General features: G+C 49.5%; 2 protein-coding genes across 3 annotated transcripts; both read left to right on the top strand.

Annotated features, from left to right (window-relative positions):
• Positions 1 to 8,627: 8,627 nt before the first annotated feature.
• LOC125513902 (kinesin-like protein KIN-7C) lies at positions 8,628 to 14,145 on the top strand. Of its 2 annotated transcripts, none has more exons than XM_048679110.1 (14): positions 8,628 to 8,925; positions 9,490 to 9,785; positions 10,149 to 10,238; positions 10,328 to 10,428; positions 10,517 to 10,630; positions 10,720 to 10,801; positions 10,891 to 10,958; positions 11,067 to 11,132; positions 11,211 to 11,335; positions 11,456 to 11,783; positions 11,930 to 12,031; positions 12,117 to 12,785; positions 13,108 to 13,403; positions 13,520 to 14,145. In XM_048679110.1, the coding sequence occupies exons 2-14, from the start codon at positions 9,539 to 9,541 to the stop codon at positions 13,845 to 13,847; spliced, it is 2,616 nt and encodes an 871-aa protein (XP_048535067.1). In that variant the 5' UTR covers positions 8,628 to 8,925; positions 9,490 to 9,538; the 3' UTR covers positions 13,848 to 14,145. The 2 variants fall into 2 exon arrangements, with proteins under 2 accessions (XP_048535067.1, XP_048535068.1); XM_048679111.1 differs by having other exon boundaries at positions 8,630 to 8,925; positions 12,117 to 12,773.
• A 7,721-nt stretch (positions 14,146 to 21,866) lies between these two features.
• Positions 21,867 to 22,956, top strand: LOC125512199 (RING-H2 finger protein ATL79-like). Its single transcript, XM_048677282.1, has one exon. The coding sequence runs from the start codon at positions 22,187 to 22,189 to the stop codon at positions 22,724 to 22,726; it is 540 nt and encodes a 179-aa protein (XP_048533239.1). The 5' UTR covers positions 21,867 to 22,186; the 3' UTR covers positions 22,727 to 22,956.
• The last annotated feature ends 4,138 nt before the right edge of the window (positions 22,957 to 27,094 follow it).

Below are 27,094 nucleotides of genomic sequence, written 5' to 3'. Positions count from 1 at the left end.
CCGTTTCGCCTAAGTTGAAAAAATCCTACCAAGTGGTGAGCAAGCCTCTCACTCAAGGGCTTAGCTGCAGTCCAGTACTCGCCTAAGTTGAAAAAAATCCTACTGAGTGGTGAGCAAGCCTCTCACTCGGAGGCTTAGCTGCGAATCCATTTCTCCTAAGTTGAAAAAATCCTATCGAGTGGTGAGCAAGCCTCTCACTCGGAGGCTTATCTGCAGTCCAGTACTCGCCTAAGTTGAAAAAATCCTACCAAGTGGTGAGCAAGCCTCTCACTCGGAGGCTTAGCTGCAGTCCAGTACTCACCTAAGTTGAACAAATCCTACCGAGTGGTGAGCAAGCCTCTCCCTCGGAGGCTTAGCTGCAGTCTAGTACCCGCCTAAGTTGAACAAATCCTACCGAGTGGTGAGCAAGCCTATCACTCGGAGGCTTAGCTGCAGTCCAATACTCGCCTAAGTTCAAAAAATCCTACCGAGTGATGAGCAAACCTCACACTCGGGGGCTTAGCTGCAGTCCAATACTCGCCTAAGTTCAAAAAATCCTACCGAGTGATGAGCAAACCTCACACTCGGGGGCTTAGCTGCAGTCCAATACTCGCCTAAGTTCAAAAAATCCTACCGAGTGATGAGCAAACCTCACACTCAAGGGCTTAGCTGCAGTCCAATACCCGCCTAAGTTCAAAAAATCCCACCGAGTGATGAGCAAACCTCACACTCAAGGGCTTAGCTGCAGTCCAATACTCGCCTAAGTTCAAAAAATCCCACTGAGTGATGAGAAAACCTCACACTCGGAGGCTTGGCTGCAGTTCAATACTCGCCTAAGTTCAAAAAATCCCACCGAGTGATGAGCAAACCTCACACTCGGGGGCTTAGCTGCAGTCCAATACTCGCCTAAGTGCAAAAAAATCCCACCAAGTGATGAGAAAACCTCACACTCGGGTGCTTAGCCGCAGTCCAGTACTCGCCTAAGTGTAAAAAATCCTACCGAGTGTGAGCAACCCTCACACTCGGGAACTTAGTTGCAGTCCAGTATTCGCCTAAGTTTAAAAAATCCTACCAACTGAGAGCAATCCTTTCTTCGGAACTGTGCCACAAGTACAACGTGCGCTCCATCCCTATCCGCAAGGACGATGAGGTATAGGTCGAATACAACCCTCTCCTCGGAGCTGCGCCACAAGTACAACATGCGCTCCATCCCTATCCTCAAGGACGACGAGGTGCAGGTCGACTACAACCCTCTCCTCGGAGCTGCGCCACAAGTACAATGTGTGCTCCATCCCTATCCGCAAGGACGACGAGGTGCAGGTTGACTGGGATATCTTCCTCAGAATTGCATCTCAAGTTCAAAGAATATTCCGAGTGAAGAACAAGTTCCATTCGAAGGCAAATGCAAGCACATGCAGAAGATAAACCAAGTTCGAATAGAATTTTAAAAGTTTCAAGACGAAGATAAAAGTACTCGGGCATCAGGACCGAAGGAGTTTAACGGTTACAAAATCACTCGGCATTCCGAGGCAAATTTAAGGCGAGATATCAAGTTTGTTCACTCCGCAGGAGGAGGGCTTGCAGGCTCGACGAACTCGTCCAGATCAATCCCGTCAGCAATCTGAGTGGCAGCAGCAATGAAAGTCTCCATGAAGGATTGGAAGTCGTGTCTTTTGGTGTTAGCAACCTTGATCGCCGCCAGCTTCTCTTCTCGAGCTTCTTTGCAGTGGACCCTAACCAGTGACAGAGCCACGTCAACACCGCATCAGGCAGAAGATTTCTTCCATTCCCGCACTCGACCATGAACCTCATTGAGTCGAGTCATCAGAGACTCGAGATCATTCTGAAGCGTTGCCCTTGGCCAGAGTGATGTATCAATGCGCGACGTCACCACCTTCAAGCGAGCAAGATAACTGGTAACGCTAGCAACGCGAGATTCCAGTCGAAGCACATTCATGGTAGCCTCATCGCCGACTGGAGAAAGGATGGGATCCAAGCCCGTCTCGATCCGTCCAGTTTCCTCTTCAAAGTTTTGGCAGAATTCTACAGATTCAAGGAGTTAATGAGTCGACTGATCCGTAGTGACTTGCAAACAGTAAAACAGTCGGATAAAAAAAGGGGTACCTTCGAGCATAAGGAAGAGCTTCTTGGCGAGGGATTTCAGATAAGCTTCCAAGTCGTTTCTCCTATGAGACATGCTTTCCAGCTGCTCGTTCAGAGTCACCTTATCCTTCTTCAGACGAGTCGCCTCTCAGTTGGATTCAGTAAGAGACGACTTCAGCTTGGTTATTTCCTCCTCTAGCGCTCCGACCGAAGCCAGCTTTTTGTCAGCAAGGGCAGCCTTCTCCTGAGCCTCCTTTTGCGCATCTGCAAGGTCAAGGTCCTTCTTCGCCAGAGCCAGCCTCATTTTCTCTGCAAAAACACACATTTGGGTCAAACAGAAGAACAAAGGGATAACTTGAAGGATGGTCGAGATAAGCAGTCGACAGGCCGTTACCTTCCATACCAGCAGCTTCATCTTGAGCCTTTTTTAAGTTCTGTTGGGCCAGCTCCAAGTCAAGGTTGAGTTGCCTCTGCTTTTCCTCGAATTCAGCAAATTTAGAGATAAGCGCACAGAATTTCTACAATGAGTAAAAGACATGTCAGTGGACAAGATCAAAGATTATTTACTTCTGAGTGAATAAAACTTTAAAGACTACTGCAGAATCAAACATTCTACAGTAGTCTCGGGGACTACACCCAGTGGGTGCACTTAGCGTGCCCCCACTGGTTCAAATTCCACTCGACACGGTCCGCCTAGACCGAGTGGAAGGAAGAAAAAAAGAGAAAGAAGTACTCAGACCCCAACCGACTGCCAGCAGTCGACTGCGGTCTCGGGGACTACACCCAGTGGGTGCACTTAGCGTGCCCCAACTGGTTCAGATTCCACTCGACACGGTCCACCTAGACCGAGTGGAAGAGTGGAAACAACAAAGATGACAAAACACCCAGTGGGTGTGCAGATGCGAAGTGCAGGACAACAAGATATTACACGGAGAAAAGTATTTAGGTAGCATATCCTAACAGAACAAGTTCAGTCGGAAGCCAACTTACTTGGACATTGGCTCAAAGAGTCACGCTGGCGCCGTAAGCAGCCTGACTATTTTCGTGCACCACCTTCACCCGCTCCATCATTATGCCAGCCTGGCGAATGGCTTCCGCAGCGGCGTCCGCCTGGCTTTCTGGAATGTGATGAGTGGTGAAGAATGGGATTGACGGTCCAGACACAGCAGCTTGAAGTTCCGAGGCATGAAGTTGGACGGTTGAAGGAAGCATTGGCACAGTCGACGATGTGGGGCGTACACTCGACACTGGATCAGCAAAAGTAACAAAAACCCTGCTCACATCTTCAAGCTGTTGAACTATTGGCTCTGCCGCCGGTTCCGATTGGGATGTCTTGCCAGCTGACGTCTTCTTGTTCCTCCTGGGCCTCAGCGGCACGTCCTCGTCATCATCTGGAAGCTCAATAATATTGGGAGGGGCTGCAAAGAGATCAGTCGACCCCAGATCAGTCGTCAGAATTTAATCGACCAATTAACCAAGGACAGGATTACGAGAGTTGTATCTGGGTTGGAGGTGACTGCATCTTCCATCTCTTCATCTTTGTACTTGTGGGTGGAAGTCCCGGAGGTAGCAGCTCTGCAAATTTCAATATTCAGTCAGTCACGTCTATCGCACCGAGTCAATCAAAGAATCAGGTCTGATTATTACCCAGAGACAGTAGGAATGGCCACTTTTATCTTGGTCAAAGCCTTCGACGGTTTGGATGACGCAGCCTTCAGTTGTTTCGGCGCCTTATCAGTCGGCGCTGGAGATGATGCAGCTTTCGGTTGCTTCGGTGCCCTCTCAGTCGGCACTGGAGAAGACGTCCGAGGGCGCTTCGACGACTGTCCAGTCGGTGCGGTCGCTTTGTCGTGGATGCTTGTCGGGTCGTCAGTGTGCTTGGATCTTTTTTCCCTACGAGGAGGTGAGTCGACCTCTTCTTCATCACTCAGGTCGTCACTCTCCTCGTCCTCCTCTTCGTTAGAGTGCCACTCGCCGCTCTCGCCCCTGCTCGCCTCCCCCTCCGGATCCTGCTCCTGCTCCCCGTTGGGCATCGAGTACATCTCAGTAAGGGCCTGAAAGATAACAAATGAAGCAAAAATCAGTCGGTTGTCAACAAGCGATTACATGATGAATCAAGAGAACACTCGACAATCCAGAGTCAGACCTGGTCTGGCTGGCGCGAATTGTCGAATGGAGGGACTCTCCTGGATCCCCTTCCCCTGGGGTTATCCTTGTTGCCAGTGATGCCTTTCAACCACTTCTCCACTGTGTCCTCGTCGACCTCCTCCGGGTGGATCCGAGTGGAATCCTCGATACCCGAGTACATCCACATCGGATGGTCACGGGCTTGGAGCGGCTAGATGCGTCGTTTAAGGAAGACCTCCAACATATCCATACCGGTCACGCCATCCCGGACGAGCTGGACCACCCACTCGACCAACACCTTCACCTGCGCCTTCTCCTCTGGGATCACTTTCAAGGCAGAGGGCTTCTCGACCCGAGCCATGGAGAAAGCAGGAAGTCCGGTCGACTGACCTGGAGTCGGCTGGTTTTTACAATAAAACCAGGTCGACTGCCATCCTCGGACCGACTCAGGAAGGATCATGGCTGGGAAAGTGCTTTTACCTCTCATTTGAATACCAAGACCCCACACATCTGAATCACGTGCGTTCTCTCGTCACTCGGGTTGGCCTTCTTAACCGACTGGGAACGACACGTGAAAATGTGCTTGAAAAGACCCCAGTGTGGCCCACAACCTAAGAAGTTCTCGCACATGGACACATAGGCAGCGAGATATACGATGGTGTTGGGAGTAAAGTGGTGGAGTTGTGCTCCAAAGAAGTTCACCCGGAAAAAAGGATGGGGAGGCAAAGAAAATCCACGGTCAACATGGGTGGCGAGGAGAACACACTCACCCTCTCGCGGATGCGGTTCGGTCTTGCCTTCCGAGAGCTGCGCCAATTCGTGGGGAATCATTCCCCCCTCAACCAGATCATCGATGTCGTCCTGACTAATCGTCGACTGAATCCAGTCGCCCTGGATCCAGCCGTGCGGCAGGTCGGACCTCGACGAAGATCTGCCCCGGCTGGACTTCTTCCCCTTCGCCTTCGCCGTCGCCTTCTTCGCGCGCTCCAGATCCACTGTCTTCTCCTTCCCCATGGCCGCGGGCGAAACTCGAATAGAGCAGCGACGCCGGGAGTAGAGGTGGGTATGGCGGAGAGAGCGGAGGAGAAAGGAGGAGAATGGGGACACGCTCTAGACAAAACCCCAATCTGGCACCTTATATGAGGCCGCTTCCGAGTGGCTGACCTGTGGGTCCGGACGATCCTATCAAATCCCGCAACAGTCGCGCGTGAGGTACGTGGTGAAAAAGGTGGAGCGGTGATCGAGGCGGCCTTGCCTAATCCCATCCGATTACTGCGGCCTCCTCCGTCCCGCGCGCTTCCCCAAAATACGAATCCCACGATATCCGCGAGCAGCAGGGCAACCTGTCAGACGGAAGATTTCTTTTATATCAGTACTCAAAACATCACAGTAAAGTTCACTCGACAGAACCAAGAATGGATCAAGGCGACTGAAAAATAAGTTGATGTCGTCATGGTTGTTCATTTGGTCCCCATAAGGCACTTCCGAAGCGCGAAAATTGAATCGGAGGTGTTCTCAACTCCTTCTCCACTCAAACCCTGAACCATTCAGGGGCTAATGATGAAGCTATGTACCTAGGATAGGGTCATAGGCCTGACCTAGACACCCTCCCCTAGGACACCATCTTAAAACCAGAAACATTCAAGGGATAGCGTCATCCACTCGACTACAAGTCATTCCACTCAGAATATTCAAAGTCACTCGACCGCAGCAATTATCACTCGACGGCAGAAGGCCTAAAGTCACTCTACACGGCAACGGTCGGACGTTTACTTCATAGACTTAATAGGCATTTATATCACTTAATTGCTAGCGTTACCAGTAACAACTCCTTCTTTATGTACTTTAAACCCTTTGTAACGTGGACTGGCTCGGGTCCTGGCGCACTCTATATAAGTCACCCCCCTCCACTGGCACAAGGGTTCGCACCCCCTGTAAACACACACATACATAATCCAGTCGACCGCCTCCGGGCACCGAGACGTAGGGCTATTACTTCCTCTGCGAAGGGCCTGAACTCGTAAACTCGTGTGTACAACTTCGCCATAGCTAGGATCTTGCCTCCTCATACCTACCCTCATTCTACTGTCAGTCTTAGATCCACGACATCGTGCGTAGTGCGGCTGCAGCCAGCGATGACGTGGGCTGGGGGAGAGGGCGGCGGTTGCTGGAGGAGGCGATCTCGGCAAGGGACCATTACTCACCGTACCTGGCCATCTCCCCGTCGAGGTGGCGGAGACGGCGTTTGGCCGTCTCTAACGTCGTCACGGAGCGGTCCAGGGCCCAGACGTATGTCAAGTCTGGGTTCGCCACAATGTGTGGCGACGGGACGTCCGAGTTTGCGAACTTGGATTGGCGCGCGGCGTTGTGGCTGTCCCGCCGACGTTGCTCCCGGTCGGCGTATTCCCGCACCGTCATGGCGATCCGGGATGAAGAACACCTGCCGTCGGCCCCGCCGCTGTTGAGGTAGTGAAAAATGCGACCGTGCGCCTTGGGAAGGAGCGGCAGCGCGCTGCGCTCCTCCTTGACAATGCACCGAGGCGGCGCACCTCCTTGACGAAGCGCCGGGGCAGCGGTGAGAGCCATTCCTCCTTGACGATGCGTTGGGGTGGCGGCGAGAGCCGCTCTTCCTTCACGCGGCGTCTAATTTGGATGCTGCGCGTGGAGGGGATGCCGGCTCCGGCTTCATGGAGAGGAACGTCCCCGGTGGCGGAGCCAGGCTGTTGATGTGTACGACGGAGCAACGGAGCATCAGCTCCATCTGCTGCTCGAACTCTGCGTCGATGGCGGTGTAGACCTGGCCAGGCACCACCGGCGCGGACTGCATGCTGCTGGTCCTCCTTGTCACCGAGGAGATGATGATCTCCGCCTTCGTTGATGAGCCGCCCATCGATGAGGGATGACCCCGGAGTTCGAGGGCGGCGTCACCACTATCCGCCAGAACCCGCCCTGGAACCACTTGCCGATGCCCAGAACTTGCCCATCGCCGGAGATGTGGAGGGAGATGGACGAGGAGAGGGAAGAAGGGGATGGAGGAGGATGCGATGTGGATGGCGCTAGAGCACGACTTACATAGCCGCGGCCATGCCATGCGAAGGGCCGGTCAGCCGCTTCAATGTCGTGCAGTGATCGAAGTTGGTTCCTCGGGAACACAGGTCCGCATTGAAGCGGCGGCTGCTGAGTGATCATGTCGATCAGCGCTGCCCCCCTCCCTCCTGTCACATCGCGGTATCAATGCCGGCCTCCGCGTGCTTTGGACCGGCATGAATGCAGCGCGGTAAGTGGCGCGCATCGGAAGGAAAGCGCATGAGGGACGGGTGAGGGGTTTTTTGGTTGGCCAGGGCGATCAGAAGCGGGTGTAGGATCGGTCCGGACTTCCGTAAAGCTTCCCCCACGTTTCTCTCCGGTTTGTGAAAAATCACGTCCGGACCGCGCCGCAGACCGATACATGCCCGTGTTGGATGGCTTCCGCTGTCCGCACAGCGCGTTCTGGACTCATGCGGGAGGCTTGTGGGTCACGTTGAAGATGTCCTAAGTGGGGTATAGTAGGATTGAAGAAAATGATGAGCCTTTTTTTGCACCATGAAAATAACAAATTTTCGAACTTATATCTTAACAAATGGATAAGTTGACTCAAGAAAAGTATGCATTGCCGACACGGTTTCCATTTTATTTATCGCGAGAAGAAACTTCCATGAAAATAACAACTAATTTCGTACCAAACTTAACAAACGGATAAAGTTGACCTCAGATATTCCCGTCATAAAAAGAAGATGTCACCATATGATACGTTAGCCGATTGTCTAGAATAAACCGATCATGTTTATAAAATAACAAGAGGCCAAATTATAGCCGTTGTTGAGATGGTGTCGGCTGAAGCTGGAGCTGCACGTCCTCGACCACACACTAGTGGTCAGCAATTCTCCGATGTTCACCGGCCACCTTCAGAAGCCCAGGCCTTCAGAAGCGGTCCACCGCTCACTACAGTCAGAACGGCCAAGCATTTGAATTTGCTCGCCGCACTGTCCGTCTGCCCCGCGCACGAAATTTCCACGCCGCATTAACTTGCCGAGATAAATACACGGCACGTATCATGGATGTTCCCTTCTTTACTTTACTTCCCCGGCATCCCTTGTCCCGTCCCTCGTACGTATCCGGTTTCTGCGTGCGCTGAGATTTCGGCAAGCATTCCATCCGAGTGATTCATTACTCTTGGATCGGTTTCGCTACCAGTAGCTACTTGTCCGTACAATACGGCGCAATATACGGGCGTACAAAATTTGTGAATACGTGCAGTGAAGAGCACTTAACTGAAACAATATATATATAACATAAAGGGCCTGCGCGCAAAAGCGCCCACTAAGCAAGATCATTGAAAACGATCCCTGGGAGAGAGGGGACAGAGGAATCCAAGCAACGGTCTCCTGGGGTTGGCAGAAAGAAAAAGAAAAAAAAGAGAGAAAAGGAAAAAAAGATCGAGCCACCGTCTCCCACACTCCTGACCCTTCTCTCCCCCCAAATCGATCGTCGTGGGGAGCAGTCGCACGCGGTGAGGCCGGCGCCACTCCCAGACCCCCTCCCCCCCACCCCCCGACTCCAAAACCCCCCACTCCCCTGCGAATCCCCCGCCAGAAATCCCGAGCCATGGCCGCCGCCGCCGTCCGGAGAAACGTCGCTTCCTCGCCCGCCGGAGCCGGCCGTGTTCGCCAAGCCTCGGTATGTTATGAATAACTCACCCGCTTTTCCTTTATTATTATGCTATTGCTTGAGCATTACTGGTCACCGGAGGAGAGGAGAGGGGAGGAGAGCTGCTGTTGCGGCTGGTTGGTGGCGACGTCGATGTGAGCCTGCTGGGGGCTACTGTTCCGGTTGTTAGGGAGTGCTTAGGTCAGGCGATTGCTTCGTGCAGATCTGCTAATAACTGCGAATTCCTCGGGAAGGAGGATGGTTGGCGTGACAGGGGCGCCATAGATTTGGCATTATCGGTGGTTCTCCGGTTGTATCCGACCATCGGACATGCTAACCACTGTCCTGAACCCTGATGATGCGCGTAATTACTGGTAGCCAAGGGTCCACATAGAAATGCTTGCCTTCTCCTCCACCCGCAGCAGCAGCAGCAAGCTCGTCAACAGCCTTGCCCGGCACTCAAATCCACTGGGAAAGGACAGATTCGTGCATCCCCTGCCGTGGTGGCTTCTTGTCTGCTTCTTCTTTATTCTTGTACGTATCATATGTGCCTTGCTTCTTGGCTGTGGTCTTATAATGCTGCATTTCTGGCAGATGGTGTAGGGAGAGGTGCTGGAGAGGGGGCAGGTGAGTGGGAGGGCGAATGGGGGCGATTGGAGGCGACGAGTCCGTGCAGTGGGATAAGATGAATGGAGCTGAGGTGGTGAACGGCGGTGGAAGCGGCGCAGGAAGCCTGGATAGGATACAGGTGTTAGTGAGGGTGAGGCCGCTGAGTGACAAGGAGATTGCAAGGGGTGAGCCTGCGGAGTGGGAGTGCATCAATGACACCACCATCATGTTCCGGAGTACCTTCCCTGATCGACCCACGGCTCCAACCGCATACACATTTGGTCAGTGCTCTTTTGATGCTACATCTTTTGTGTTTTTTCATTGCTCTGGTTCTTCAGTATGCTTAATTAGTCTGTAGTACTGTTTTTTGGAAGCATTTTCATAACATCTGATGTACTACAATGGCTCTCAGAAGCAACACTCAAACATCATATTTCCCTACACAATTACATGCATACTTGATGTGTATGTTATTACTGCATAGTGATTATGCCTTTATTTATTGTTGACGTATTGTTTAAATCATTCCAATGTGCGCAATTGCTATGTAAGGATCTCACATGAGTATAGTTGGTAAGAATTATAGTTTGGTTACATTTTCCTAACGTGTGTCTTTGTTAAACATAAATCCCTTGAATTTGCAGACAGGGTATTTCATTCCGAGTGCAGTACGAAAGAAGTCTACCAGGAAGGGGTTAAGGAAGTTGCCCTCTCTGTAGTTGGTGGCATTAACTGTGAGTGCAAACTACACAAAAGCATATGAGTCAAAAATTGTGAAACATAATAGCATTTGAACTAAATCAGAGTGTGTTTTCTCTCTCAGCAAGTGTTTTTGCGTACGGGCAAACAAGTAGTGGGAAGACATTCACTATGACTGGAGTGACAGAATGCACAGTAGCAGATATATACGATTATATTAACAAGGTGATCAACTCCCAGCCAACCATAGCTTCCATGGCCAGGTTTTGGTCGCGATTGTTACAAAGTCCTCAAATCAGTGTTTCCTTTTCAGCATGAGGAAAGAGCATTTGTGTTGAAATTCTCAGCAATTGAAATATACAATGAAGTTGTTAGGGATCTTCTGAGTGCAGAAAATACTCCTCTTAGACTTTGGGATGATGCAGAGGTAATAAGGTGTTCTTTTTCAGCATTGTTAACTTTTGAGTGATGTTATGCTCATGTTTGCTAACCGGTTTAGTGTTGTTTATTCTACAGAAAGGCACCTACGTGGAGAATCTTACGGAGGTTATATTAAGGGATTGGAACCACCTCAAGGGACTTATTTCTGTTTGCGAAGGTTCAATATTGCTTACTAATAGCAGCTTGCATTTTGTCGATCTTATGGTTATTGTATGTTCTCATTTGTGCTTTACGTGATTGTAATAGCTCAAAGGAAAACCGGGGAGACCTTCTTAAATGAAAAAAGCTCCAGATCCCATCAAATACTTAAATTGGTCTGTCCTTAACTTGATTATATTTACGAAATACTTTGATGTATATGTGTTCCATTCATCATAGATGTGTATGTTTGCTGACCGTTTAATTTTCATCTACCAATTCAGACTGTTGAAAGTTCTGCTCGTGAATTCTTAGGAAAGGACAAGTCAACCACCCTTGTGGCTAGTGTGGTAAGAAAGACGCCTCAGTTTGTTAAGTTTATACAATCTGGAGAAAAAGTGTAAGCGGCAATTATTCTTCCCATGCAGAACTTTGTTGATCTGGCAGGAAGTGAGCGTGCATCTCAGGCTATGTCAGCTGGCACAAGGCTGAAAGAAGGTTGCCACATCAATAAAAGTTTGCTTTCCCTTGGCACCGTCATTAGGAAGCTAAGGTTGCAAATTCAGCTCACAGTCTTACTTTGCTTTGATTCTTCACATTATAAGAGTAGTTACTTATGTAGTCATGGGATTGTTAGTTGCTGACATTCCAGTTATATTTTTTCATTATTCAGCATGGGGAGTAATGCACACGTACCGTATAGAGATTCCAAGCTTACACGCATATTACAACCTTCTTTGGGAGGCAATGCAAGAACCGCGATTATTTGTACACTCAGCCCTGCAACAAGTCACATTGAGCAATCAAGGAATACACTGTTTTTCGGGAGTTGTGCAAAGGACGTAGTTACAAATGCTCAGGTTAATGTGGTCATGTCTGATAAAACACTAGTTAAGCATTTGCAAAAGGAAGTTGCTAGACTGGAGAGTGAGTTGCGGCAGCCAGTTTCGAACTCTAGTCTGGAAGCACAGGTGAAGGAAAAGGACAACCAAATCAGAAAGGTACAGTGCCTGGAAAATTCTAGTCTGTTTTCTTTCTTTCCTGAATAATGGAGATTGCTATTGCTTCCCTCTGTATTTCCCTTGGGATACACACAGATAAACTCATTTTTCTTTCTATCCATTCATGAGGTTGCATGTCTTCGCAGATGGAGAAAGAAATAAAAGAACTGAAGTCGCAACGTGATTTGGCTCAGTCCAGGTTGCAGGATTTGCTGCAGGTTGTTGGTGATCGTGACCCAAAGCACCAGGTATTTTTACTTATGTGACTTCTAGTTATTATCTTCTGGCCTTATTACTCCAACACTGATGTATTTGTTTTCTCTGTATGTTTAGGTCTCAGGAAAGCGTTCAATCAGAAGTCCCCCGTCTGTTGGAATGCCCCCAAGCGCTAGCAGAGATGACAGTTCTCAGATCTCTCATGATGATTCAGATCATTACAAGGAAGTGCGATGTATTGAGCCAAATGAAACGAGAGGAAATGAACGTTTGTCTTTGTCAGCTGGTGAAAGTACCAGCCCACGAGCTTCAAATAGGAATTCTAGCATGCGTGGTAATGATTCAACAGCTTCAGTGAATTCAAGGAGTCTTGGTGAAACTCCTATTACCTTGGAGCAACATTTGGAGAACATCAGAAGGCCTTTTATCACTAAAGATCTAGGATCTTCAACACGTAACCCATCAAGTTGTAGAGTAATTGGTAGAAGCAGGAGCTGTAGATCACTAACAGGGTCTACTTTACTTGATGAGATGGAGATGGAGGATTGCACACCAGTAAACAGAAGTTTGGTAATCTTCCCAGGAAGACCTGAAGAGTACCAGAGAAGAGGATCTGCATTAAACTACGATGCAGGGAGTGAGACTCTTTCAAGGGCAGGATCTGAAATTAGCACTTCAAAGGGAGCTAGCAAGACAGGTGATGCAGAATTTACTGGTATAGGTGAATTTGTTGCTGAACTTAAGGAGATGGCTCAGGTTCATTATCAGAAACAGGTAGGTGACAAGGTGCGGGGTTATCTTTTAGGCATGATTGTATGCTCTTACCCCTGCAGCTCATTTATTTTACTTGAAAGAAACTGGGAGTCATAATTATGCTAAGAAATTACTCCCTCCGTAAAGAAATATAAGAGCGTTTAGATGACTAAGATAGGTGATGACAATTTGGAAATGAAATTTTAAGCATAATAGTTATTGACGACTCCTTGAGATCTATCACTAGCAGGCCTGCAGCATAACAGTTTACATTCTACCCAGACCTGATGAAATGTTTTACTTCCATTGCACCAATAACTGAATAATTAATTGGCAATCTTACTCCACGTTGTAGAGTGCAAATGGGAAGAGCATCGGATTAGACCCAATCATGGATGGTTTGCAATCACCTTCGCGATGGCCATTGGAATTCGAGAAGAAACAGCAGGAGATCATTGAGCTTTGGCATGCTTGCAGCATTTCCTTGGTCCACAGGACATACTTTTTCCTGCTGTTCAAAGGAGAATCTGCCGACTCGATTTACATGGAAGTGGAGCTTCGAAGGCTATCGTTCCTCAGAGACACCTACTCCAGGGGAAGCACCCCCAGCAATGTGACCGTAGGCAGCCTCAGCTCTTCCCCCGTCGCGAGGTACGCGGCAATCATCAATGCATCAATTATCTGCATTCCTTTTTTATAACCTAGATAGATAGATGAGAGAAAGGACGAACACACACCTGACTGAGAACGTCCGATCTATGATGCAGCGCCAAGAAGCTGCAGCGCGAGAGGGAGATGCTGGCGAGGCAGATGCAGAAGCGGCTGTCCGTGGAGGAGAGGAACCACATGTACACCAAATGGAGCGTGTCGCTGGACTCCAAGAAGAGGAAGCTGCAGGTGGCTCGCCGGCTGTGGACAGAGAGCAGGGACCTGGAGCACGTGAGGGAGAGCGCGTCCTTGGTGGCCAAGCTGATCGGGCTCCAGGAGCCCGGGCAGGTCCTGAGGGAGATGTTCGGGCTCAGCTTCGCGCCGCAGCAGCCCCCCGCCCGGCGGTCCTCCAACGGCTGGAGATACGGGATCCCCTCGTTTGGCTGATTGATTGGGCCCCTGACGACAAGAGGCAAGAAGATGACAGGATGATGCGGCTGACCAAAAGATCTTTTTTTTTCTCTGGTGGTTTTGTATCTTGGGGTGTTGCCTGTTCTGATTTTCCATAGGGTATCAGGACACGCGCATGCGGGGGGTTTGATCTTGGTGCATGCCCTTTGCGTGTAGGACGACCGGTTTGGTGCGCGGTTCCTGAGCAGGCGCCGCCGGTCTGATTGCTAACATTATTAACGTATCACTGCGTATCCAGAGACACGCTCTTTTGTTAACGTGTTGTTGCAGTTCCCACGGTTTGCACCCCTCATCTGTCAGAAATGGTTGTTCCGATGTGTATCGAAAGCTTGTAGAAAATCAAACACGTGTCGTCCGTTGCAGCCACCTCAGCGAGCTGACCCTTGTTGGAAGCGTGCTGTTTGATCTGCAAGTGTGCTTTGTATGGTTTTTCTGACAGGGTTTTGTATGTGTTGTGCGCGTGTTGTTTCTTCAAGTGTACTGTTTTCTGTTCTTCTCAAGCGGACAGTGGTCTTGTTCTTCAGTCAAACAAAAAAGCACAATGTGATCATTCTCAGCCAAAACCTGAATGCTACTACTATAAACTACTCTCTATGTGAAGAAATATAAGATCGCTAATAGATCAGCGCGAGAATTCAAAGTCCAGCCCAGTGATGTGATAGTTCATATACATTCAGTGCCCTTTTTCCCTAAACAAATCTCCCTTTCACATGTCCCAGAACAAGCTCTAATATTAACTTTTGTGTGCAGAAGATGAGCTTGGCTGCGCTCTTAATCCGGGCTGCGCATCGCCAGAGACTTAACGGAAATCTCAGACGACTGAGACCTAGACACACCTTGCAAGAAAACACTAAATTAGTACCGCGTGAGCCTAGACAGCCTTTTCCTGATTTCTGGCCTAAGGCTGGTTGTAATAGGGAGTATCATATACTAGTATCATGCATATGATACTAGTCTATGATACTACATCCCTAATGCATAGTATTATATGTTGGTATCATAGAGGACTACATTTATTGCCATGCATGATACAAAGTAGCACATCATTTAATATGATATGGTATCATGATATGATACTCAAACCTCTCTTTCTTCATTTAATTCTATGCCACATCATCAAAATTGCTTAGTTGGCATGCATGATACTACCTACTCCCTCCATTCCAAAATATAGTGCGCCCGCGCTTTCCGAGGTTCAACTTTGACCATAAATTTAACCAATGAGACCAACTGCGGCGGGAGAAAAAATTATATAAATAAAAACTTCTTTCAAATACGAATTCACTGATAAATTTTTGCTCCCGCCGCAATCGGTCTTGGTAGTTAAATTTACGGTCAAATTTGAAGCACGTGGATAAAGAAAGCACTACATTGTGGAATGGAGGGAGTATGATACTCCCGTTACGGGCAGCCTAAGAAAGGACGGTGCCCTTCCTAAAAGAAAGAAAAAGAAAAAGAAAGGACGGCGCCCATACTTTGGCGTGCACAAAGCAGGTCTTGGGAGTCCAACTCTGTCTGCATTTCACACACAGTCAGCGGTTAGCAGAGATGGGAAGCGAGCTCGCTCTGCAGCAGTATTACACAGAGAGACCGTCGGACCTCGCCTGGCCTCTTGCCGGAGAGCGTCGACGGCAAAGGAGAGGCCGAGGAAGGCGGGGAGGAGCAGGCGCGGGTTTTGCCGCTCCTCGTTGCCCCGCTCCGGTAGCCGGTGAGCTCACTTTCTTAGTCATCAATCTCTAATACTCGATGATGATCGCTTCTTTTCGAACATTGCTGTACGGACGACAAAATCAGACAACTCATGAACAACAGTGATAATCTGGCCGCACACATGCATGCCCACAGTGGTGCAACGGCCGTTGAATTTGTTGTCGTCCACACATCGTCCATGTTTTGTTATTCATAGAGCAGTTTCGCTTCTTTTCTATGGGCAACGCTGCTACACACACGACAGATATTGGACGATCACCGAACGATGCTACACATCAAACCGTTCATGCGTTAGAGCAAACGTAGCTAGCACCGTTCATTCTCGCGTCGTGTGGAGTTCAGCCGGGCAGTGTCGTCCGTGTAGTAGTTTCGTTCTGTGGGTGCAGCCAAGTTGTTTCTTGCATGGGCCCCGAGCCATGAGAACGCGGGTAATAATGTGTTCATGCTTTCGCGGGCGTCCAAAGTTAAAGCTCCACATTACAGTCCTCCCTCCGGATTGTCATAAGACCGCGGGTAATAAATAGTATGTTCTGCGTCACTAGGTCGGTAGAACATTCTTGACTAGTCACGGACCTGGGCTCTGACTGGGGCTAGAGGACTTGCCGCGATCACCCAATTTGAGCCGCCTTAGGTGCGTTTATGCTCTGTTTTTCGGGCTAAGCATCCCGGTCTCTCTCTAACCCTAATTGCTAACTCTCCCGTTGGTGTCGGAGTTTGTAATTGGGCCTCTGTAACTCTCGCTTTCTACCTATCAATGAAATGATACGCAACTTGCGTATTCGTGAAAAAAATAAATAGTGTGTTCATGCTCACAGATCGTGAATCTTTTCGCTGTGGACGGGACGAGCGGCGCTGGCGGGAGCTTCGGGCTGGATGGTCGGTCATGAGATGGAGATCCTCCGTCTCGACGTGCCTGCATTGCAGTCCGACGGTCACAGCTCTCAAGTCAACCCAACGGACGACCCTATTTGATCTGGCCGTGTCCGTTTGAATCGAAACATACATAGATCATAGCCACACGCATGACCATAACTGTAAAGAGCGTTCGTTCAATGTCTAGGTGAACCTAAATCCGGCGCAAATTAGGACCTGATTTGCGTCCAGACGAATGCTAGCCGCACCCATGCGTTGTGTCATCGTTTGCTTTGGGCCCGCCTGTCGACCGTCCAACTGTTCCCACCGGCTTCATTAGATCCACACGCCCGACGGGGCTTGCAAGTCAGTCGTCCGTCCTTTTTAATGAAAGCCGTGGACAGGCCAGTCCACACACTTTTACTTTTTTCGCTATCTGCCTCCTCGAGCCCCGACATCCAAACCAAACCTCCGACCGCCGCTCTAACACCTCCCGTTGCCCGCCTTCTACCATGGGAATGTGGAAATGGATCTCGGGAAGAAGTGGGAGCACGACCACGAGGCGGGCCCATTGTTCATGCGGAGAGTTGCCGCCCACTCCACCTCGTCGCCCGCCTTCACCATCTCCTCGCTGACGGCCCCGCCTCACGTGCGGCCTTGTGTGAAGGTCAACATATGCCAACGCTGCTGGGAGACGGGCACACCGCTGCCATTGAGCGACGTCCATCTTCCGAACAACTGATACCTGAGCCCAGATCTGGTGCCACTGCCGCCAACCTCACTGAGCGGTCACGCCCACGTGTTGGAGATCAATCACTGTCGCATTCGCCTTCCATCGGAAGATGGACGTCGCGATTCCCCGCTCTGGGACACGTGGTTCCGGGACGAGCATGATCTAATGTGGCAAACCTATTTTGTTGGTCGTGCTCCGAGCCAGCCGCGCGCGTGCTCTAAGCCCACCCCGGCCACGCGCACTCCCACACCCTCCCCCTCATCGTCCCTGCCATCATCACCTCCCACCATGTCCGTTGAGGAGGAGGAGGTGGCGAGGAGGGTGCTCGACGACTCTGTCCGGGAGCACGACCGCGCCTAGTGGGAGGGCCTCGACGAGATGTTGGCCCCGTCGACCGCTGGCAATGTCACCATCCTCGAGCTGCGGGTCAAGGAGGTGATGGAGGAAGTGAAGGAGGAGGTGCCGGAGGAGCCTCCCGCTGCGGCCTGGAACCCGACCTTGGTGGGGCAATCGCGATGGTGAACGGACATGATGCCCTGCACAACAGAGTATGTATCTGTGTCGCCTTGTGGTGGGCGCGGACACATGGTCATCGTCCCCGCCAGGGCCAGAAGTAGTGCAGGCACCTCCCACCCCACAACCATCGCAGGGGCCGTCAGCCCACCTATGTCAACCACCGCCCTATGTTGACCTCACCATGGGTGACGAGGACGAGGACGACGGCCATGGCGGCGACGACCATTTAGTTTTTATTTTTATTTTTATTTTAAATTTAGTTTGAATGTGCGGTCGTGGGACTTTGCAGAGGTTTAAGTTTTAATGTAATATATATCATTTTAAATTATTTGTAATGTCTTTGTTGTCAAAATTTTAAAATCTAAATACGGACAGAATATTGAGATGCGGCAGCAGGGTGACCGCGCCGACGGCCGGACCAAAACCGGACACAGTCTTCTGTTTACTCACGTAAACAGACATAAACCGGACAAAAACAACCGTCCGATTTGCGCCCACGTTGGAGTTAATCTCAAGTGACGACGTCGTGCGTCGATTTTCATTGCGTGCTGGCTGCTCTGCATGCACCCGACTCTGCGGGTACGAACACGGCTGCAGGCTTGCAGTCAGTTAAAATAGGTGATGACGTACTTTTATATCACTTTCTGGTACATTTAAAGACTTTTTTCTGCACAGTCAAAGGCAACGACATGTAAACTACACAATGCTGGAGCTGTGACCAAATATTTTTTGCAAGGCATTACAGTCAGGTTGGGCTAACTCGGTTCCCTATGTATGGGCTCTCGGGGATATACAGAGCCAATGGAAAGGGACAGAGTGAAAAATACGCGGACTTTGTGCGGGATTTTGGGTGCTACACGGTGGTGGCCGAAACTCCCACAAATCTTCACTAGTTTTGAATCCGGTTTGAGGGAATTCGGACAAACGAAGACAACGCTGTTTGAGGCCCCACATTGCATGGCAAGAAAATGTCCGAACATGATGGTCTGGACATTTGCGGACGCTGTAGGCCACGACGTTGGAGATTTCCTCATCATGCTTAGAGCAGCTTCAACGCGCCGATTCAAGCGGACGGCGTTTTTGTCCGTTTGAATCGGCCGTCTACCCAACGTCCGTCCTGTTTTTGATTGGGATGACAGTGCACGCAACGCGTCGACCCATATGTGCCGGTGTGACCGGCTGGCTACCCGTTTTCAACAAATAGCTCATTTTTTTGTAATGTTTCACACACAACTTTTACATTCAACCATATAGTCTAGAATCAAATAAATAACATAGTTTCAACAAAAAGATAGCATAGTTTTACAAGCCGAATAAAAGTAAAAATGTCTCATATAGTTTTGCAAGCCGAATAAAAAAGATACAACTAATGGTTGCCAAAATGAGCCCACATATGCTCAATCAAATCATTTTGCAGTTGCATGTGAATTTCCCAATCACGCATGTCATGATGAAATTTGGTGAATTGTTCAAACGTTGCTGCTCCTTCATGTTGAGACACAACATTCTCACCCTGAAACTGAAACTCTTGATCGTACAGACGTTCCGGGCGCTCATCTTTTATGATCATATTGTGCATGATCACACAAGCAGTCATCACCTTCCATAGTTTCTGCGTGCTCCAAGTATTAACAGGATACCGGACGATGCCCCATCGAGATTACAAAACATCAAAGGCACGCTCGACGTCCTTCCTAGCACTCGCTTACTCTTGGGAAAATCTTTTTCTCTTCTCTCCAACAGGTTTGGGGATTGTCTTCACAATAGTGATCTACTGAGAATAGATACTGTTATCCAGGTAGTATCATTTGTCGTAGTTGTGGCCGTTGATAATAAAGTTCACCGGTGGGTTGTTGCCTTCGGCAAGCCTAGCAAACACCGGCGAGCGTTGAAGCACGTTGATTTCATTGTGTGATTCGGCCATGCCAAAGAAAAAGTTTCAGATCCAGAAATCTTAAGACGCCACGGCCTCAAGTATGACAGTGCAAGTCCTGACATGGCCCTTATACTGTCCTTGCCAAGCTGAAGGGCAGTTCTTCCACTCCTAGTGCATGCAGTCTATGCCGCCAAGCATCCCTGGGAAGCCACTGCTGGCATTCATCGCCAATAAACGGGCTGTATCTTCACGAGTCGGCTCTCTCAAGTACTCAGGGCCAAATACAACAATAACAGCCTTGCAGAACTTATACATACGTACTCGTCAATGAGATCACCGGGCATGTAGACTCGCTCATACGGACGTACTCGTCAATGAGATCACTGGACACTTCGTATGCAAGCATTCGGATGGTGGCAGTGCATTTTTTATAAGAGGAGAAACCAATCTTTCCAATAGTATCCTCTTTGCATTCAAAATAGTCATCATAGCCGCCCAACCCTCTCTAATACGGTTGAAAAGATGTCTATTCATACGGAAAGGGCGGCGGAATTTCTGATATTTGAACAACGGATTTGTTGTGTCAAAGTATTCCTTTCAAAAAAGGAAATGCCCGCTCTCTCGGTTGCGGTTCAACGCCGGAAGGTGGCCCGGAATGGAGCCACAAAACGCGTGCGCTGACTATTGAGGTGGTGATGGACCAACACGGCAACCAAGATCTCCTCCTCATTGGACGAGGAATCATCGGAGTCGCAAAGGAAATTGTGAAAAAAAAACCTTGTAGACGGAGTCCATTTTGTACCTTGGTAAACTGTCGAACAATTTGCGGGCATCGACGAAGGAGACGGCCGGCGAAGGGAGTCGCGCCGCCCTCGGACCAGCTAGCTGCCCTGGCGGCGTCTGACGAGCGTGCTGGTGAGGATCTGGACGAGGCAGCTTCTTGGTCACGGTCGTGGCTGTGTTGAGGAAGCGGGGGCGGGAAGCTTTCGGTTCCCAGGCGGCAAGATGACTGTGGCGGGCGACGTGAGAGGTGGCGGCGTTGTAGAGGGGGATGTTGTGGCGCCGGCAGCTAGTAGAACCACCGATGAAATGGGCGGTGTGGGCGGCGGCGGCGACGACGAAGGAGACTGGCGAGGGCTTGTTGGAATGGGAGAGGATGACCAGCGGGCCAGGGGAAGGAGAATGCGAGCGCGCGCGTCCGTCTCGTGTCCGCGCCGACGTAAATCCGGCTCAAAAATGAGCCGGAAATGGATCGCCTGCAGACGAAAAACGGACGCGCGTCCGTTTGGATCAACGTGTTGGTTCGACTTTTATGTCCGCGCCTATCCAAACAGACACCCGCGGACGAAATAGATCGCCTCATTGAAATTGCTTTTATGTGGCAAACTTTATGAACAACCATAAAACAAGTGAAAATGTCCTAATGTGATACGTGAAAATTACTGGAGTATACGTAATAAACATGACAATGGTGTCCGATTTTGGCCCAGGGAGGGAGAAATCGTAGAGGTTAAAACAAATTACTGCTGTACCTTAAGTAGAGTAAAACATCAAATACACTCACCTCACACAGAGGATTGAACACTGAGCTTTGCGGCTCTTGGAGATTGCGCCAAGAGGACGCCTGCTCGTCTTTTTGATACGCTCGATGAGGTGACGAGGGGCCAGAAACTTTAAAAGCCAGCATTAACCTTCTTGGTACTGCCAGGGGAAGAGCATTGACCAGAGTTAAGTAAGTAACGCCATCCATCAGTTGGTCTAGGAAGTAGGGCATGGTACTACTCTACTCTACTCTGAATCTGAATTCTGAGGCTGCCCGTAAGGAGTATCATAGATATAGTATCATACATACCAACTAATTGGCGTAAAAATAAATGAAAAAAGAGAGACTTGAGTATCATATCATGATACCGTATCATATTAAATGATGTGCTACTTTGTGTCATGCATGACAATAAATGTAGTCCTATATAATACCAACATATGATACTCCCTCTGTTTTTATTTAGTCTGCATATTAGGTTTGACTGAAGTCAAACTTTGCAAAATTTGACCAAGTTTATAGAAAAATATATAAACATTTGCCATAACAAATCTATATGATGTGAAAATACCTTCAATAATGAATCTATTGATATTGATTTTTTATTGTATATATTAATATTTTTGTTTATAAACTTAGTCAAAACTTATAAAGCTTGACTTTGACCAAAGCTAATATGCAGACTAAATAAAAACGGAAGAAGTACTATGCATTAGGGATGTAGTATCATACACTAGTATCATATGCAAGTAATATATGATACTCCCTATTACAACCAGCCTGATGGAACATGCATTCAGAGTCCGTTTTCTAAACAAGCGAGCCTGCGTGAGATGAGGTATGGCGCAAGGCATCTTCGTGCACGCATGCCTGATCATGCATGGTCACTCAAGCCTACCACTCCACTCTCACTCTGAGTAGCGGCCCGTCAGCTCCGAGGAAAGAAAAGAAAGAAACCATACAAAAAGCCAAGGCCATTGCCAAACCCAGACAACGACGCCTCCTTGCAGGCTCGCCCTCCTTCACTCATTCACTGTCGACTCCCGCTCCAAGCCGTCGACAGCACTCTCCAGAGATCGAGAGCCATGGCACGCCGGACCAACCACACCGCCTCGCCCCCCATGAACGCCACGTCTCCGCCTCCGCCGAGGCCGCTGTCCCACGCCACGGGCGACGCCTGGGGCCCCTACTCCAGCTCCCGGGCATTCTTCTCCAACGTGGCCACCATCCTCATCATCCTCGCCTGCGTCTCCCTCCTCGCCTTCTCCCTCCACGCCGCCGCCCGCTTCCTCCTCCGCCGCCTCGCCCGCCGCCGCGCCGCGCGCGCGCGGGCGCGGGCGCAGGCGCAGGGGCAGCCACAGCCGCCGAAGCCTCCGTCCGACGCCGCGGCCGCCGAATTCTCTGTGGAGGCCGGGGCAGGGGCGGGCGTCCAGTTGGCCGGCGGGTGGGGCGACGCGGAGTGCGCCATCTGCCTGTCGGAGCTGGCGGACGGCGAGCGCGTCCGCGTGCTCCCGGCGTGCGGCCACGGCTTCCACGGGGCCTGCGTGGACGGGTGGCTCGCGGCGCGCGCGTCCTGCCCCACCTGCCGCGCGCCGTCCCGGCTGTCGCGGGCCGGAGAGCCCTAGCCAGACCAGGACGCTGTCACCTCCGGCGCTGGGTCGGTCATGGATCCATCGTCACTCTGTCTGTACCGCCGACAAGAAGCGACATCAAGTGCGTCGCGGTGGGGGAGCTTGCCGGAGCTCAGCTCTGTCGTCGCGTGATTTGTAATCGAGTGCCGCTTGTACTACTCTTTGAGGGCGTCTGACAATGCAAATCGATTGCGGCCATCAGCTCGGATCGTAATTCGCAATCATCCCTCTTGCGTTCTCATCTCATGTCAAACTTGCATTGCATCATTCGATTCATCCGTCGGATTCTTGCGCATCCGTTGATGAATTCCAGTGCCGTCGGCTGTAGGCCTGCATTTTTTGGCGTCCGGGCAGAGCAGGCTCGTCGTCAGTGACAAACTGAAAAGGCAGCTCGGCTCTGGGTCGACGGATTCCTTCCGGCGCTAGAGTGGATACGAGACAAGAAGAGAAAAGCGGTAAAGCAGAGGAAGACGGAGTGATAGAGTGGTGTAGGCTCCGTAGGGCGCTGCTGCGAGAATATTACTACTAGCGGTGGGGCTGCTTTGCGAGCATTGTGTAGAGGTTTGGTTGGGTTTCGGCGCGGCAGGTGGCATCGGCGTTCGGCGGGTGGTCGCGGTGGAGCCGGGTCGGTCTGATTGGGGTGCGTTGGGCGTCGCAGTCGTCCCGTTGGGAGCAGCGCCATTGGAGTATTTGGCGCCAAGCACCAGGGCTCTCAACCTCTCCTCCGCCGACAGGACAATGTTTTTGGTATTCGCTGCCGCAAAGGCTGACCAAGCTAGCATAGCAAGTAGTACTCTCCGTTTCAGTGCTTCAAGCTGAAGAGGTGCTAAGCATGCCACATAAATGAAAAAAATGACATGACACAACAATTAAGGAGAGAGAGCATTTTGGTGATCTCAGGAAGAACGAGGAAATTGCACAAACCATCTACTATTGGTGCTAGTTTTGCACAAAACACTCACTTTACAGGTTTGTTGCACAAAACACCACATTCTGAGGTAATTTGTTGCAGCTAGGTCTAATCCACCATTTGGGTGCGTTGACATGATTCCTGACAAGTGGGTTCAGTTTGTAAGTGCATCCGTGACAAGAAAAAACAGCCACATCAGCAGCCAACTAGAACTATCAATATCTCACAATTCTTGCTCCAATTGAGCTGATTCTTTTCTAGAATATTAGTGAGTGCACACATGATTTATTGGTTTGTTTTGCATTTTACGAAAATGTTAAATTTGAACAAAAATATTAAACGAGTCAACTAACATTGCAAAATCGCCCAGTATTTCGATGCTAAAACCTCATGGCGGTAATATTTTGGTGTGTGCGACTTGATGATGTCTGTAATGGTCACATGACAACTACTTAGATGGTAACACCTCATGGCGGTAATATTTTGGTACGTGAGAGTTGATGATGTCAATAATGGCTTTATGGCAGCCACTTGGATGCTAAAGCCTGACAGCGACAATATCTGCCATATCTTGGTGCTACTGATTTTATTTTATGAATATTGTGCCTATTTATGAATCATTTTATATTTGTGTAGCAATCTTATGTTTTTCACATGAAAATTTGTGGTGTGCTATTAGATATTTGTAACCAGTAATGAATCTGGAAAGTTTCAGCTGGTTTGGATCACATTACAATGAGATATCTGCAGTTTACATTGGCTCATAAATTTTTTTACTCAAAAATCAAAATTTTCAAAAAAAAATGCAGAACAATTCCAGTAAATCACACATGTATGCAATACTACTCTCGAAAAAAGGCAGCTCATTTGGACCACAGTTTGTGAGATATTTGTAATTTTAGTTGACTCGTTGAAATTTAACATTTTAAAAAAATATTTAAAAAAACCCAATAAATCATAGATGCACTCACTAATATTCTGGGGAAAATCCAGCTCAATTGAAGCAAAGAATTGTGAGATATTGACAGTTCCAGTTGGCTGCTGATGCGGCAAGTTTTTCTTGCCGTGATGCACTTACAAACTGGACCCACTTGTCAGAAATCATGTCAACACATCCAAATGGTGGATTAGACCTAGTTGCAACGAATTACCCCAATATGTGGTGTTTTGTGCAACAAATCTGTAAAGTAGGTGTTCTATGCAAAACTAGCACCAAAAATAGGTGGTTTGTGCAATTTCCTCCAGGAAGAACCAATGCCAAGCACGTGTAGCTAGGCAAACCATTTAGGCCTCCTTTGGTTTGGAGGAATTTTATAGGAATTTTAAATGATAGGATTCTTATAGGATTTTTTTTGTTTAGAGCCCTTTAGTTCATAGAAATAGATTCCTATTCCTACATAATATTGGTTCCTATCCTTCATATTTCATAGGAAAATAAAAATGAGCCTAGACTCAATGAAAAAATTTCTTTGGTGTCAACCAAATGACATCTTGTTTCCTATTCCTACTCATAGAATTTGAGATACATGCCATCTCATTTCTTACAAAATTCTATTCCTATGATAATCCTATCCTATGAACCAAAAGAGGCCTTAGGCATTTTTTGATTCATAGGATAGGAATTTTATAGGAATAGAAAAATCATAGGAAGTGAGATGACATGCATGTCAATTCCTATAGAGAAAGAGATGCCATTTGATGCATAGGATAGGATTTTCTCCATTGAGTCTAGGCTAATGTTCTTTCCCCTCCAAATGTGAAGGATTGATTCCTATCCTATATAGGAAGAGGAATCCATTCCTACAAACCAAAAGGCTTCGACCTCTTTTGGTTTGGAGGAATCTTGTAGGATTTCTAAAGGATAGGATTTTTATAGGAAAAATTCCTATGAAGCCCTTTGGTTTGTAGGAATGAATTCTTATTCATATGTAGGACATGAATCAATCCTTCACATTTCAAAGGGAAAAAAATATTAGCCTAAACTCAATGGAAAAAAATCCTATCCTATGAATCAAGTGACATCTTTTTCCCTATAGGAAGTGAGATGCATGCCATCTCACTTCCTATGATTTTCCTATTCCTATGATATTCCTACTCTATGAACCAAAGGATGCCTTCAAAGGAATATTTCCTTTGCAAATCCTATCCTATAGAATTCCTATAAAAACCCTACAAATCAAGGGAGGCCTTAAATGAAACAACTTGATTACTGGATGAAAGACTTTAGGTGCTAACTCATTAAATAAAGTGTGCTTAGCAACAATAAGTTAAACACCTATGCATTGGGAAGTTGAGTTGCTAAGATATTTAATACACTTAGCACCTCATCTAATGTTGTTGCCACGCTGCCCTCGCTCTCTATGTGACGCCATGGCTCGAACCAACGAGAAAGGGAGATGGACAGAGGTTTTTTCCCGGAGCACGAATTCCGCCCCGCCGCACGAACGGCGTATTCTTTCTTCCCTGAGCACGTACTCAGTCTCCCGGCTACATGGCTTACAACACAGCTCCCCCAGTACAACACACACACACGAGGCCAGGCCTTTTGTAGTCCCCAACAGCGCAACGCCCTTATTTTCCATGCGCACGACGCGGCCAGCTTCACCTGTGGCTGCTAACTACCGTGCATGGCTAGCCCACTAACCAACTGACTCCTTGCATGTAGGCTGCTAAATCACATCCAGCCAACAACCTATCCAGGAGTCTATCCTACCGGTCATGCACTCACCTAGCTAGCTAACTCACACCACCACGCCACACATGCACGCACACACACATGGACATGGCTTGCTGCCAATATTCACGCCCTAAGCCATGACCTTGCACATGTCAGGCTCGTTGTCAACGTCGCGCCATGGCCGTCGCACCGCGCCGCTGTGGCCTCCGTCGTGCAGCACCCCATGTCCCGCGCTCCTAGGCTTGTGTACACGACGCGCACGCACGCAGTCGCCACGGCCCGAGTCCAGCGCCTCGACGCGGTCAGTTCTCCGCTGCCTTCGTCACGCCACCGTGCCGGCGTGCCCTTCGCGCGCACTCCCCACGTCCCCGCGCTCCCGTCCCGTGCTCCCGCCGCGCACGTACGCGATCTGCGCAACCAGGTCCAGCGCCTCGACGCGGTCCACTCCCGCGGTCCCGACGCGCCCGACGCGTCCAGTGCGCACCCATAACACGCACCGATCGCGCCCGACTCGCCGCCGCGCTTATTGCCCTGCACCGCTGCACCGTCAACCGCAGCACAGCACCTCCACGGTCGTCGCGCCGAGCCGCCGCGGCCTTTGCACCACCACGCAAGTCCTCCGCGACCTCCTCATCTCCGTGACCGCCGCTGCTCGTAGCGCGCACGGCATCACGCCACATCGCCACAGACTCGCTGCACGTTGCCGACGCCACGCGCTCGCTGCGCGTATGGCATCACGCCACACCGCCGTGGACTCGCCGCGCGTTGCCGACGC

The sequence above is a fragment of the Triticum urartu genome, chromosome 6 (assembly GCF_003073215.2).
Source record: "Triticum urartu cultivar G1812 chromosome 6, Tu2.1, whole genome shotgun sequence".
In the NCBI taxonomy this organism is placed as follows: domain Eukaryota; kingdom Viridiplantae; phylum Streptophyta; class Magnoliopsida; order Poales; family Poaceae; genus Triticum; species Triticum urartu.
This window is presented reverse-complemented; position numbering and strand designations above follow the sequence as displayed.